This window comes from Montipora foliosa, chromosome 2, assembly GCF_036669935.1.
Source record: "Montipora foliosa isolate CH-2021 chromosome 2, ASM3666993v2, whole genome shotgun sequence".
In the NCBI taxonomy this organism is placed as follows: domain Eukaryota; kingdom Metazoa; phylum Cnidaria; class Anthozoa; order Scleractinia; family Acroporidae; genus Montipora; species Montipora foliosa.
The window spans coordinates 17130334-17142833 of NC_090870.1; the positions used below are offsets into that span (position 1 = coordinate 17130334).

The window sequence follows — 12500 nt, forward strand, 5'->3', positions numbered from 1 at the left end:
ATATACAATTTGCACCTCAGAGTGCTGAAAAATGCATTTCCGAGGTTCTAATTTTAAGACTTTTCTGGGGGAGCGTGCCCTCAGATCCTCCTAGGGGCTTAGGCCCTTTGGGCCTTCATTTACATGGCATTTGGCCATGTATTTACATGTTACAGGTGAAATCTTGAGTGTTACACCTGCTTCAAAACTTAATGACAACCCTGTATTGGCATACTTGTTGCACTTCAATGAAGAAGTGTGAATACAATAAATTGTTATTGTATTAATATTAATTGCCTGTAAATATTATACTGATTTGACTTGACTTAAGAAAAAATAATGATTTGTTATAAAGACTGCTGATTTTATTGCCAAAGAGAGAAATAAGAGACAAGCCATTGCCATGAGCAAAAACACTCACAACGATGAAATAAAAAAAAATGTTTGTGAAGAGTTACATGTACACCATCCTGTAAAAGGATTAAGAATTGCTTCAGTGGAAATACTGCAGAAAGGGGTTAAATTATTATGTTCATTCATGACACAAGAATTCACTAAAGAAATAAATGGTAACCTCAATAAAAATAAAAATAAAATGTTCTTACTTCGAAGTTCCATGCTTTTAGAGATGTTATAATCTCTTTTTTGTTCGAGAACCACTTCAAGAAGACACGTATATATTCCAGCATCTCTAACACCAGCACTTTGTAAATATAGTGGTTCAAGGGTGTCTTCAGTCTTATCTGGATCAGGAGAGCGCACACGTTTATATAGCTCCCCATTCTTGTACCAAGAGATGCTTTTCAGTGATGTGGTTGCTGCTTTCTCTCCTTCAGTTAAGTTGCATGCTATCTCCACCCGGGAATTGTGTTTAACGGTTCTGTTAGCAGAAACAGAAATTTTGGGGAGGTCGGCCACTGAAATACAAAAAAATGCCCAAATATAACAAGTCAGAAAACTTACAGCATACAAAAGCTGGTTATTCATTTTAACTTTTTTTGGTTGACTTAGCATGAATTATAAATTGGTAGAACATTACAGATATAAAGCAGGCAGTGTGCGTCACGACTCTCAAAGGTTCATGTGTAGAAATGTGAATGTAGCTCATTTCAATCCAGACACGGTCGCGTACACATCTCCCGGGAGTATCTACAGTGAGAGTAAACATGGGAATCAAAACACTGCTTCCTTTTCTGAAAAGCGTTACAGATGAGAGTAATTTAGATCATTTCAAATATGTCACAGCGGCCGTAGATGCGTCTTGTTGGCTTCGCTTGAAATGTGACGACTGCCAACGATGGCTACACCGAAAGTGCCAAACAGGCGTACCGCAGCACGAGTACCGCGTCGCTGTCCAGACAGGCCAACCTATTGATTGGCGCTGTGCCCCCTTTTCTGATTACCCACTGGAAAGTATGCGCTTGGAGGATGATTTTGTTCTTATTGGCAGCTACCTGTATAGCTGGTGAGCTGTTTCACAAAAGCTAAGTGTATTTACACATGAAACTTGACTTGAACGTGAAATGTAACCAAGGTATTTTTTTTCCTGTTTCACAAAAGCTAAGCGTATTTACACAATAAATTTGACTTGAACTTGAAATGTAACCAAAGCCTTTTTTTCCTCAGGAGTCACCAGGCCTCTCCTTGCTTTCTGAAGCCATTGTTGCTGATGAGTCATCGATTACCGAACCTGCTCCAGCCTCATGAAGACAGTTTCCACCTGGAGTTCGAGATTGTGGACGACTCCACGAAGAGGTAAACTGGTAAACTGTGGGGCGAACTCGGTTATGTAGGGGGCGAACTTCAACGGGGCGAACTCGCTACAGGGCGAAACCACCGTAATTCTCGATTACGTGATTGCTCCATATGAGGCAGATGCCCAAATAGCATACCTCATGAAGAACAGTTACACCGATATTGTGATTTCCGAAGATTCTGAACTTCTAGCATACAAATGTCAAATGGTATGTTGAATAAGTCACGTTGTTTTTCCAAATGCTAGAGTATCATGCCCTCGATATATGACAGCATCACCCCTTTTTTTATTACACTTTTATTACACTAGGTCCAACTGAATTATACATATATTTTTTTAATCATTCTATATTTAAGACTGAAATGGATACATTTAAGGCCGGGACACACTAGGCGATAAGTCGCTGCGACACGTCGCGGGGACAAGTCGCCGCAACAAATCGCCTTGTGTGACACAGTTAATTTCATGAAAATCATTGTCGCTGCGGCAGAATTTTGTCGCCGCGATCAGTCGCACGAATTCAAACCAGTTTGAATTCGTGCGACTAGTCGCAGCGACAAAATTAGCGAAAACAGCGTTGTCGCATCGTGTGTACACTTCCGCAAAAGTCGCTGTGACAAAATATAAATGAACCAATGAGAGAGCGTCATGTGGTCAGCCATATTGAATTAGAAAACTAGTTCACATTCCCCCTCAAACGAGATCACTGCGTGTGCTCCGAACAGGCGTCGTGTCGCAGCGACTTTTCTTGCAAGTAGTACACATGGAGCAACTTGTCTCAGAGATATGTCGCTGCGACTTGTCGCCTAGTGTATCCCGGCCTTTAATCATTTCCATGTGAAGCAGTTCTAAGCAGCATTCTAAAAACAACTTCTGAAGTTGTTTTTGTGCACCAATAAGGCTTAGAATTGAATAATTTCAGAATTATAATTTATTCAACATGTCATCTGCCTGCCCTTCTTTTCTCATTTGTTCACAGGTTTTATTCAAGCTGCAACTCAGTGGTGCACGTCAAGTCATCAAGCTTGAAAAGGCATTGGCCACTTGTCACTGACGTATGAAAGTTTCCTTAACATCTGTATTGCTGCAGGTTGTGACTACCTTTCAAATGTACGTGGAATCGGAATTCATTCAGCAAAAAAGTTTGTGACAGAGGGAAAAAATTCTTGGTGTTCTGCAGAGCAATAAACATGCCCCAGGTGAATACACAAGTGGATTTCAAACAGCCAAGGCCATCTTTCTTCACAAGACAGTGATAAATCCGGCTGATGGAACAACAATCCCATTACCACCATGGGAAGACACTCCCGATTCACATTCCCAAAACATCTTGCGGGATGTATCCACTTAAATACTTATTATACCTAGTGTATGTCGGCGAAAAGAATACTTCCAAAAACTCCAGATGCTGAAATTTTACATGCAAGCCGGTGAAGTCTTAATGGTGCACCCTACTATTATCATGGTTAATAACCTCTAACTGGTCTTCCGTCTTGCTGCTTGTTTGTTGTCATAACCGAAAACAAACCCTGCTTATTATCATATGAAGTCAGCTTCTGCGTATTACGGAATGACGGAACTCAAAATAGACCCAACATATTGTCATGTGAGAGAATTCCATGTTTATATGTCTACAAGTCTCCTGTTGAGTCTGATGAGTGGGCGACCACGAAACAGGCTTGTACGGATGAACTTGTAGTTTATTGTTTTTTTTCTTCCATATATACTTCGCTCTACTTCTATGTATTCATCACTGTTTTATTAAGAAAATCAAGTTTTACAATCCAACAATGTGTAACCGTACATCCTGTGCCCAAGTTCAGGAGTTGCCATAAAGCCATTATGATGACAACCGGGAGGGCACATTGTATACATATTGTGTATTACGCCCACTGTGCATACAGTTTGAGCACTCTCGGGATTGGGTGGAGAGCCTCATAATAGTTGTTCACTATTGGCATAATGCTTTGCTCACTGTTTGCAGTTTGAGCACTCTTGTGACTCCACAATGCAATCCAACAATGTGTAACCGTACATCCTGTGCCCAAGTTCAAGAGTTGCCATAAAGCCATTATGGTGACAACGGGAGGGCACATTTTAATACCTATGGTGATGTACTTCACAGTAATCGTGAACGTCTGTAGAGAGAGTGCTCAATAGTAAAAAGACTAGAGCGTGAATATAAAGAAAGTATACATGTAAAGAAAGTAATGGAATCAACAAATTAATGATCTGACTAGCCATCTTATTACTATTAACTACTTTCGTACTGCACGAATCGTGAGGCACTCTTCAGATAAAATAGCTACGTGAAGATTCCGTTAAAACACACGCTTATACATGGCAGGATTACACTCGCGCGCTAAATTTGAATAATAGTGTTGCGCGGAAATAATCAACATAATTATGAGGTTGCTGAGGAGATACTTCCTCGCGTGTTAAATGATGACACGAGTTCGTTACGCCTGTTCAAGGTCACTGTGAGGTCAGGTCTGCAGATAATAAATATTTCTCCCACAAGCACAGGCTACATTGTTCGGAAACCAGGTAAAAGAGGCGGCGTGTTTCAGGATCCTCCAACTGATCTGAAAATCTACGTTTGCCTCCTTCAATTTCCAAACATGCTTACTTAGCTCTGTGCTAAGTTTCTTTTTGTGTTCTTTTAATGAGTTTCTATGGTTGGTGAATCTGTGTTTGAAGGAGTTCTCTGTAAGACCGATGTAAGTTTGAGGTGGTTTGGTGTCATTTGTTGCGACCGTTGCTTGGTAGATTACGGAAGATTTGAGGCAATTATCGTTCAAAGGACAGTCAGCTGGCTTTCGGCAGTTGCATGATTTCGGTAGATCATGCGTGGAATGTAGGATCGACTTGTTGTGGGTGTTGATTTTCTGCCTGAGATTAGGCATACAGCTGTAGCTGATTTTAACTGTAGACTGATTAAAGATCTAGTTGAGGATGTGGTTTGTAGGGAATTCTTCGTCAAGGATTTTGAAAAATGTTCATCCAAAGCAACTCCCAGACAAAGTAAGTAAGTCAGTTAGTCAGTCAGTCAGTAAGTAAGTACGTTAGTTTATTAAATCTCCAGCCAGTGGCTCTTCCGATTTAATTTACAATAATTGGGAATCGAATAAGACTACCAGTAAATAAAATTACATATTATCATTAAAAATAAATAAAATAAAAATAAATAATAAATAATTAACCTATTCTAAATTCTAATCCTAAAAATTGCTACGGACTGTTATATATTGCGCACTTTACTGCATGCTTGAAAACTGAGAGTGTTGCGCTATTTTTCGTTTCTTCACTGATAAAGAATTACGCTGTCAAGCGGTGTTGCTCTGTAACTAAAGGACCTCTGTGCTGTGGCTGTCCTCCAAAAGTGTACGACTAGGTTTGTCCTAAGATCTAGTATTGTAGCTGTGGATAGCTGATCTTTTGTTGATGTAACACTCTAATATGGTGGTGCAAGGCCATTGGGGGGGGCTGGGGGGGGGGAATCAAAACACACGGGCAGCGAAGTTTGGTACAAGTTGCATTTTGTTTATGTTGTACGCAAATGTTCCAGACCAGACTGTCGAGCAATAAAAAAGTTAACAAAACACTAGACCGTTCAGAATGGTGGTAAGTACTGATTTAGAAACAATTGCCTAACTCTGCTTATCTGACATAGGATAGAAATAAGAGATGAGGTCAGAGTATTAAACATGTTCCATAAAAAGTAAGGTTCGAGTCCAATACATGTACTTATACCCAGGTCTTTGACCTGAGGATGTGAGATGTGACATGTAATTTTTGTGGCCTTGAGTTTGACCACATAAGAATATACATTAAATTTTTTTTGTAGCTGCAGCGGGCATAACTGATGACCAACCAACTTATCTACTAGTGTTTACTTTACATTGTTACATGTACATGTGTATTTTTGGTCCAAATTCATGGTATGGCATCTGACACGCAAGTTTTACATCATCAATAAATGCACGAACATTGTAGGTATCTAACGTAGAGTGCTTTCCTTATTCCCACAATAGTCAATCTGAACATGAGCCCTAGTAAAGTACCAGGACAATTAAGAAAAACTCGGCTAGGGTGGGGAATCACAACCCACTGGGTATAGATTAAATGTACCAGTAGATCACCATCTGCTCTACCGATTCCTGGGTCAAGTAAACATGGGTCAGACAGGGTGGTATTAAAACCATGGCTGCAATGACATGCACCACTAGCTCAGCTTTGGCCTTGACCGATAAACAACCTGCAGCACGAGGATCTCCTGGCAGAATGGTCTGCCCTTTCCACAGGAAAATCTAAACATGGATATTACGCATGTATTCCATGAGATGACATCTGGATCAGTTACATAGTTACACATAGGTTTGTAAGGTTATACAGCAATCCAAAGTCATGTACTGTAAATGATACGACAAAGTCAGATTCCCTTTCACACTGGTGCTCCAACATTGAAAAGCCCCTTGACTATGTGCGGTAGTGTATGTGTAGTTGAGTTCAAAAGTATTTAACAATTATTGTGAAATGCTGCCAAAAGTTAGGGAAAATAATATTTACACATCTGCTTGTTCTTCGGATTTGGACATGTTACATTTATTTTCTTCTTTCAAAATACATCCATGGACTTGAGACATAAAATGAACTTTAATGTAGACAGGAAAGGATCTTAGAAATTACATCTGGTATTAATATTTCTCCGACATTCTTAGACAGTTCTAATCGTGCACCAAGACAAGAGTGGGCGTGCAGGAAGGACAATGAACACTCTATGACTAAACAAATGTACGTTAGCTATCAAGCAAGTTTACAGGCACAAGGAAGGGTTACGTTTTGCACAAAACGTTGGCGGTGTAGCACTTATATTCCAACAGACTTAACTGATTAGCGTGTAATGTGAAAGTGATAGTTTTGTACCCCATACGAACCATGTGAGCGTTAGGGCCCTTATAATGGAAATGGGCCCACCCAAGAGCCAGAGAAAAACTCCGACCAGGGTTGGAACACAACCACTCAGTTAAGTTTATTTTACAGCACTCCACTGGTAACAATAAATTACAAATAATGTATGCCAATAAACAATTCACACTTAACAGAAACCTTAAGAACACCGAGGTGGAGAAGGACAACCAGCTGGATATTTACAAAGCATGGTACGTAGAGTTGAATCTGGGACAACTGGATGCAAAATCAAACCAGAGGTTCAGAACGGGATTTGAACCCGGAGCAGCCGCCATGCAAACCCAATGCCCTAACCACTGGACCATGCTGCGTTTTTATGGAAAGAATGAGACATTCAACATGCAACATCAGTGATCTTGATAACACAGATGTGTTTTCAGTAAATCAAAATGAACAAAGGTAAATAAAATGAACTTTACATACAGTTCCCCACTGGGATGACATTGACAGTGAACGCAATGCTGTCTTGCAACAGAGTCATTCACTGCAAAGGCATGACATTGCTACCTTCCCAAGCTACCATCGCTATCGTCATACACAATCGTAACATTTCGAATGTTAATGTTACAAAGAGCTTTGTTGCACTTTTTTATCTATGAAAATGAAGCACCAATAAAAAGTTAGCAAGAGACAGACTGAAACCACGTGGAGACAGCAGTTAATAGGCGTCAGCCATTGCAGACGACGGTGGCATTCCTGTGAAGAGGTTGAATCTTTTTTTCTTTTAAAGTGCATTATGACACAAAATTTTATATTTGCTTGGTAGAAAGAGCTTTTAAAAATGCTGGAAGAACGGCGTTTAGTTTCTTGTGATCGCTCTCTTGGTTGCAGAGTTATTCAAGATTTTGATTTATGCAAATCGAAACATCACGAGTGACCATAAATCATGAATTGCACAAGCAAGTTCATGATTTGTTATTTTATTATTATTATACTCAAAAAAAAAAATCAAAAAAAACTCCATCGCTTTGTTTCCACTCTACATGTATAAACTCTTTTGCATTCTTATTTCTATAACCTATTTCTGCATTCATGGTTGACCAGTCAGAAACACAATTTTGTTGAGCATTATAATAAGCATTCTTAATGTTGCCAAGTTTACACTGTACATGTATGTTTACTAGTACTGTTACAGTGGCACATATTGTATACTGTACATGTAGTGTTAGTAATAACATCTACGAATACATACGTAACAGAACTTTTAAAATGTTTACAATAGACCAATTCGGCTAACTCAATGTTGTACCCAATTAGATCCTTTGAAAGTAAAACGTTTTGTTCCAAATATTTCCATGTGAATGCTACATTATCATGCAAATGCAATACACAAAGAATCTTAACCCCGAGAGATTTAAATTGGGTAAAACATCACATTAGCCAAATTGGTCTATTTGCAAACAATAAAAATACCAAAACGTGACCATTTCATCCAGAGGCAGCCTTCATTGAACTTGAGTTTGTTTGTTATTTATTTGTTTGAGCAGGTTGAAGTTTTGGCAGCTATTCAGCTGATGTGGACCTGCTATACCCACCCACCCATATACACACAGAGGACAGCCACAACAACGGGACTTCATTGCCTACTCTTCTCGAATAGTGTGTGGGTTCTACGTCCCACAGGGAACTAATGAACATGGAAGTTATTTGTGAGACGGGACGTCTGGCTTATCGTCCTTATCCGAGAAGACTTGAAAGTCCAACTATTTGCGGAAGTAATTACAAAGGCAGCACTTTCTCCTTAGTATTTAAAGACCCTGAATGTTGGTCCGGCCGGAGTCGAACTCCCGACCTCCCGCATGGCAGCCCGGTGCTCAACAGAGCCACCGGTGCGCGGAGTCACTGACATACACTGTACATGTACTATACATGTAACTGGCATACATAATTGGGACAAGTTTTTATTGGGTTACATGTATTCGAGATCTTGGAGAGGTTATTGAAGAGAACACTACATTCAGGTACATTGTAAACTAAAATAAAATTTGTGTTTTCCTGAGCTTAAAGTGCCTATTAAGTAAAAAATTATCTCTTGCTTACTTTAAAGACCTTGAAAGGTCTTGATGAAGAATGAAGAATGGTGTTTTTCTATTTTGGAATAATAATTATCTTCTCTCCTTCCAGAGATATTCAAGTTTTTGTTTAAAAATTGCCAGCAGGAATCATTAAATCTTTGTGCCTGTAATTGCTAAGATTTTAGAGGTTGCGAAATACTCTGGTGATCTTCAACAATTGCAGGGGTGCATGTAGCTGACTTATACCCGATTCACACCAACTAAGGGGTTTTCCTCCCTCATCAAGATAGACTTTCAGTCAAGTAAATCCAGCTGTGGGTGGATACCCTTGATGGGGAGAACCTGTGGTATCCTTCTCTTCCAGTGAATTGAATGAATAAAATTAAATTGAAGAAACGAGTGTACCCACCTGATACACAAAAATCTTCAGTTCTGTTTTCAAGGAACAAGTTTTCATTGGGTTTAAGTTCGACAGGATTTCCAAAACGACTAAACCCTCAAAAAATTTATTTTTTCAGGGTTTTTATTCCTGTAGGATCAAAAGCCACACATGTAACCTTGGCACTTGTAAATTCAATTGGATAGATGTTCTTTGGATATGGCTCCACAATACCAAAGTTCTGAGCTGAAGGAGAAAGCAGGGTAAAAATGGTTAGTGCTTGGTCAAAATATAAAACCTTTTAACAGTTTTTTAACCCATTATGGTTATGCTCCTTGTATCATGTTTTTCATTCAATTTTACAATAGATGTGCATTGTACTTCATCTAAATAAGAGGAATGGTCACTTACTGTTCTGCATAAAAAAATAATTAATACAATAAGGCGATGTATACAATTTTTTTTTTATCAAAAAAAAAAAATACTGAAACAAGGCACTTACAGTGGTTTGCCTCAACTTGATAAAAATTAACACTTTCCTGCCAAAGAGTGACACATACATGTGTATATTTTACTCCTCTAGGGCAAAAAGCAAATAATAGGACATTTGTATGATGATGCCATTTGACTACAAGTCCCAGAATCCTTCAGGTTTTGTTTTGTCTCGTGCTAATAAGAGCTATTGTTATTTTTACCCCGCTGATAATACAAAATTTAACCAACAAAAGAAAAGCAAAATGAATTCTGGTAGTTGTAGTCAAACATTTAATGATGCTATCGTGAAAGTTGCCTATTACGACAATTCTACAAAATTTCGACATTAAACATCTTGATCTCGACATGCCAAAAATATGCATATCCCATCTAATGGCACATGTCAAAGTATAAAGTTGTTTATCAGATAAAGAAATTACAAGAAATTCGAAAATATCTCCATCTTATGGCTGAAAAATAAATCTGAAAGCTCACTGGAGAGGTCTTAACTACATTTCTACTCCAAAGGAAGGCAAGAGGTAGTAGGGTGTGCAAAAAGTCATGACGGAATTCGCAGTAGGTGATACTGTTTTTGAAAATCAAGGTCAACGCAAGAGTTGCTTTCTTCGGATTTGTTATTATTTTATTTTTTCACCCAAGAAGAGCACTCAGTCTGGTAATTCTCTCAGACTGGTAATTGTGTATCACAGGCGATGTACAAAGAGAGGAAACAAATTATGAGCATGTCACTTGATAGCCGATTTTTCCGCAAAAACGTTTTGGCTTGGATGAAAATCACAATATTTTCCCCAGGAAAATTATTTAAAGGTAATGTCATGACCTTTCTGATGTTAGTTGGTCTTGGTTTTATTAGCTACCAAAATTAGATCATCAAATTTCAAATTCAAGTTCTTTTACATCTCAGCAACTTTCAGGCTACAAAGAATTTTCATCCCAAAATGAAGTTTACTTCTAGCCGTCAAGAATATATACATGTAATTATTTAAATTTCTGCAAAATTCAACATTAACTAAACATCCTCGATTTCGTCACGCCAAAAAATATGCATCTATCTCGTCTATTAGCACATGTCAAAGTGTAAAGTTGTTTACAGGACGAAAAAATTACCTTGCCCCAAAACACTCTAATGTCGTCTTTCTTCAAACTACAGTGTAGCTACCAAAATAAGTTTGTTTACGCATCTCCGCAGATTTCAATATGCCCAGCTTGACAAGTTTACCCCTACCTATGAGAAATTTTTTATTTTCAATTTCAGCCAAACGAAACAAATTGTGAATTGATTATGATTTTTTCGCATAAGAGATCTAGAGATATGACAAAAATATGCACATCGCGTCGGCAAGTGTCAGAGAGAAAGTTGCCTTTGATGACAACTGATGAGATTTTTACAAAATGTTCTTCGAAATTCGAAAATATCAGACATCTTACTGGAATATCAACATGAAAGCTCATTGGAGAGGTTTTATGGGCATTTTGACCCTAAGGGCTGTTTTTCCGCTCAAATCCTACCGGCGTCCCCAAAGGTTTGCCAATCAAATTATCACGCGATTGTCAAAATCGTGCCGTAAATTCCCTAAATTTCTCTTTTCATGAGGAAAATTAAGAAAGGAAAAGGCAACAAGTAGGCGGCAAACAGACTAACTGTAAAATGGACATCAATTGTTAAAAATGAATAAAGACCCTCATTAGTTTAGTGATTCATGCACGTGATCTTACACTCACTCACTCACTCACTCACATCCTTAGCAGAAAAGCTTATAAAGTTCTTGCGACAGTGAAACGATTGTTCTCCAATTCGGATACGACCACAATTACAATTAAGAATAAGCTTTTTGATGCCCTTGTCAAACCTATACTACTATATGGGGACCGGAGCTATTATCATATAAGACCCATTTTGACAAAAGCACTATCGAACAAGTCCATATCAAGTTCTGTAAACAAACACTAAATACCTCATGGTACACAGAGAACATTGCCTGTAGGGCAGAACTTGGACGGTACCCTTTAAAGTATAGACATAAAAGCTTCAATATTTAGTTACTCGCTTAGATTACAGCATAAAACAGTCAACCCTCTGTTAAAGGAAGCCTTTCATCACGCAAAAAGTCACAGCCAATTTTTTGATGTATTAAATAATGACGAAACTATACGAATGCACTCTACAGGCAATACATCAAGCCAACTACACATTAAGAATGCTCGTTCCTCCATAAAGAAACAGCTTAAAAAGGACTACATTCGAAATTGGCTGAAGGCTCGCAACAACACTTCCGAAGGCTCTAGAGAGAAATTTACACTCAAAGAAGTCAAATTCGACTACCAATTGGAAGACTATCTCAAAACTATCAGAAACCCAGCACATAGAATAAGTATGACAAAATTGCGTCTGGGGGTTCATAGCTTGCGAATACAGACTGGGAAATACGAAAATAGAGGTGCACCAATCCCAGTAGATGGAAGAACGTGTTTAGTCTGCAATAGAGGCTATATAGAAGATGAGCGGCACTTCTTGATGTATTGCCCAGGGTACGATAACATTAGAAATGAGCTCCATTCTCTCCTTTCAACACACGATGTTGTTTTCAAAAGCCTTAATGATGAGGATAAAATACGGTATTTACTTACCCTAGAAAACGAAAGCACTTCAAAGATAATAGGTAAATACACATATTTAATGTTTCAGAAGAGAAAAGACTTCCTAAATGCAAAATAATTAAAATAATAATTTTATACCAATTGTATTACAAGTAATTGTATGATCTTTTTAGTTAATTAGTTATTCTAGTAGATATCATCACCTTTATTGTAACGAGACCGATACCTCCCTTTGGAGAGTAAGGCGCAATAAAGATTTACTTTTACTGTTTACTGTTTACTGTTCACTCACTCACTCACTCTCACT

The 12500-nt window shown here is 38.4% G+C and overlaps 1 protein-coding gene across 1 annotated transcript in view; it reads right to left on the reverse strand.

Annotated features, from left to right (window-relative positions):
* LOC137991265 (uncharacterized) overlaps positions 1 to 12500 on the reverse strand; it is a 94405-nt gene that overhangs the window by 31736 nt on the left and 50169 nt on the right. The window contains exon 4 of the mRNA XM_068836377.1: positions 585 to 896. Within this exon, the coding sequence (XP_068692478.1) occupies positions 585 to 896 (312 nt within the window). The remainder of the gene's footprint in view (positions 1 to 584; positions 897 to 12500) is intronic.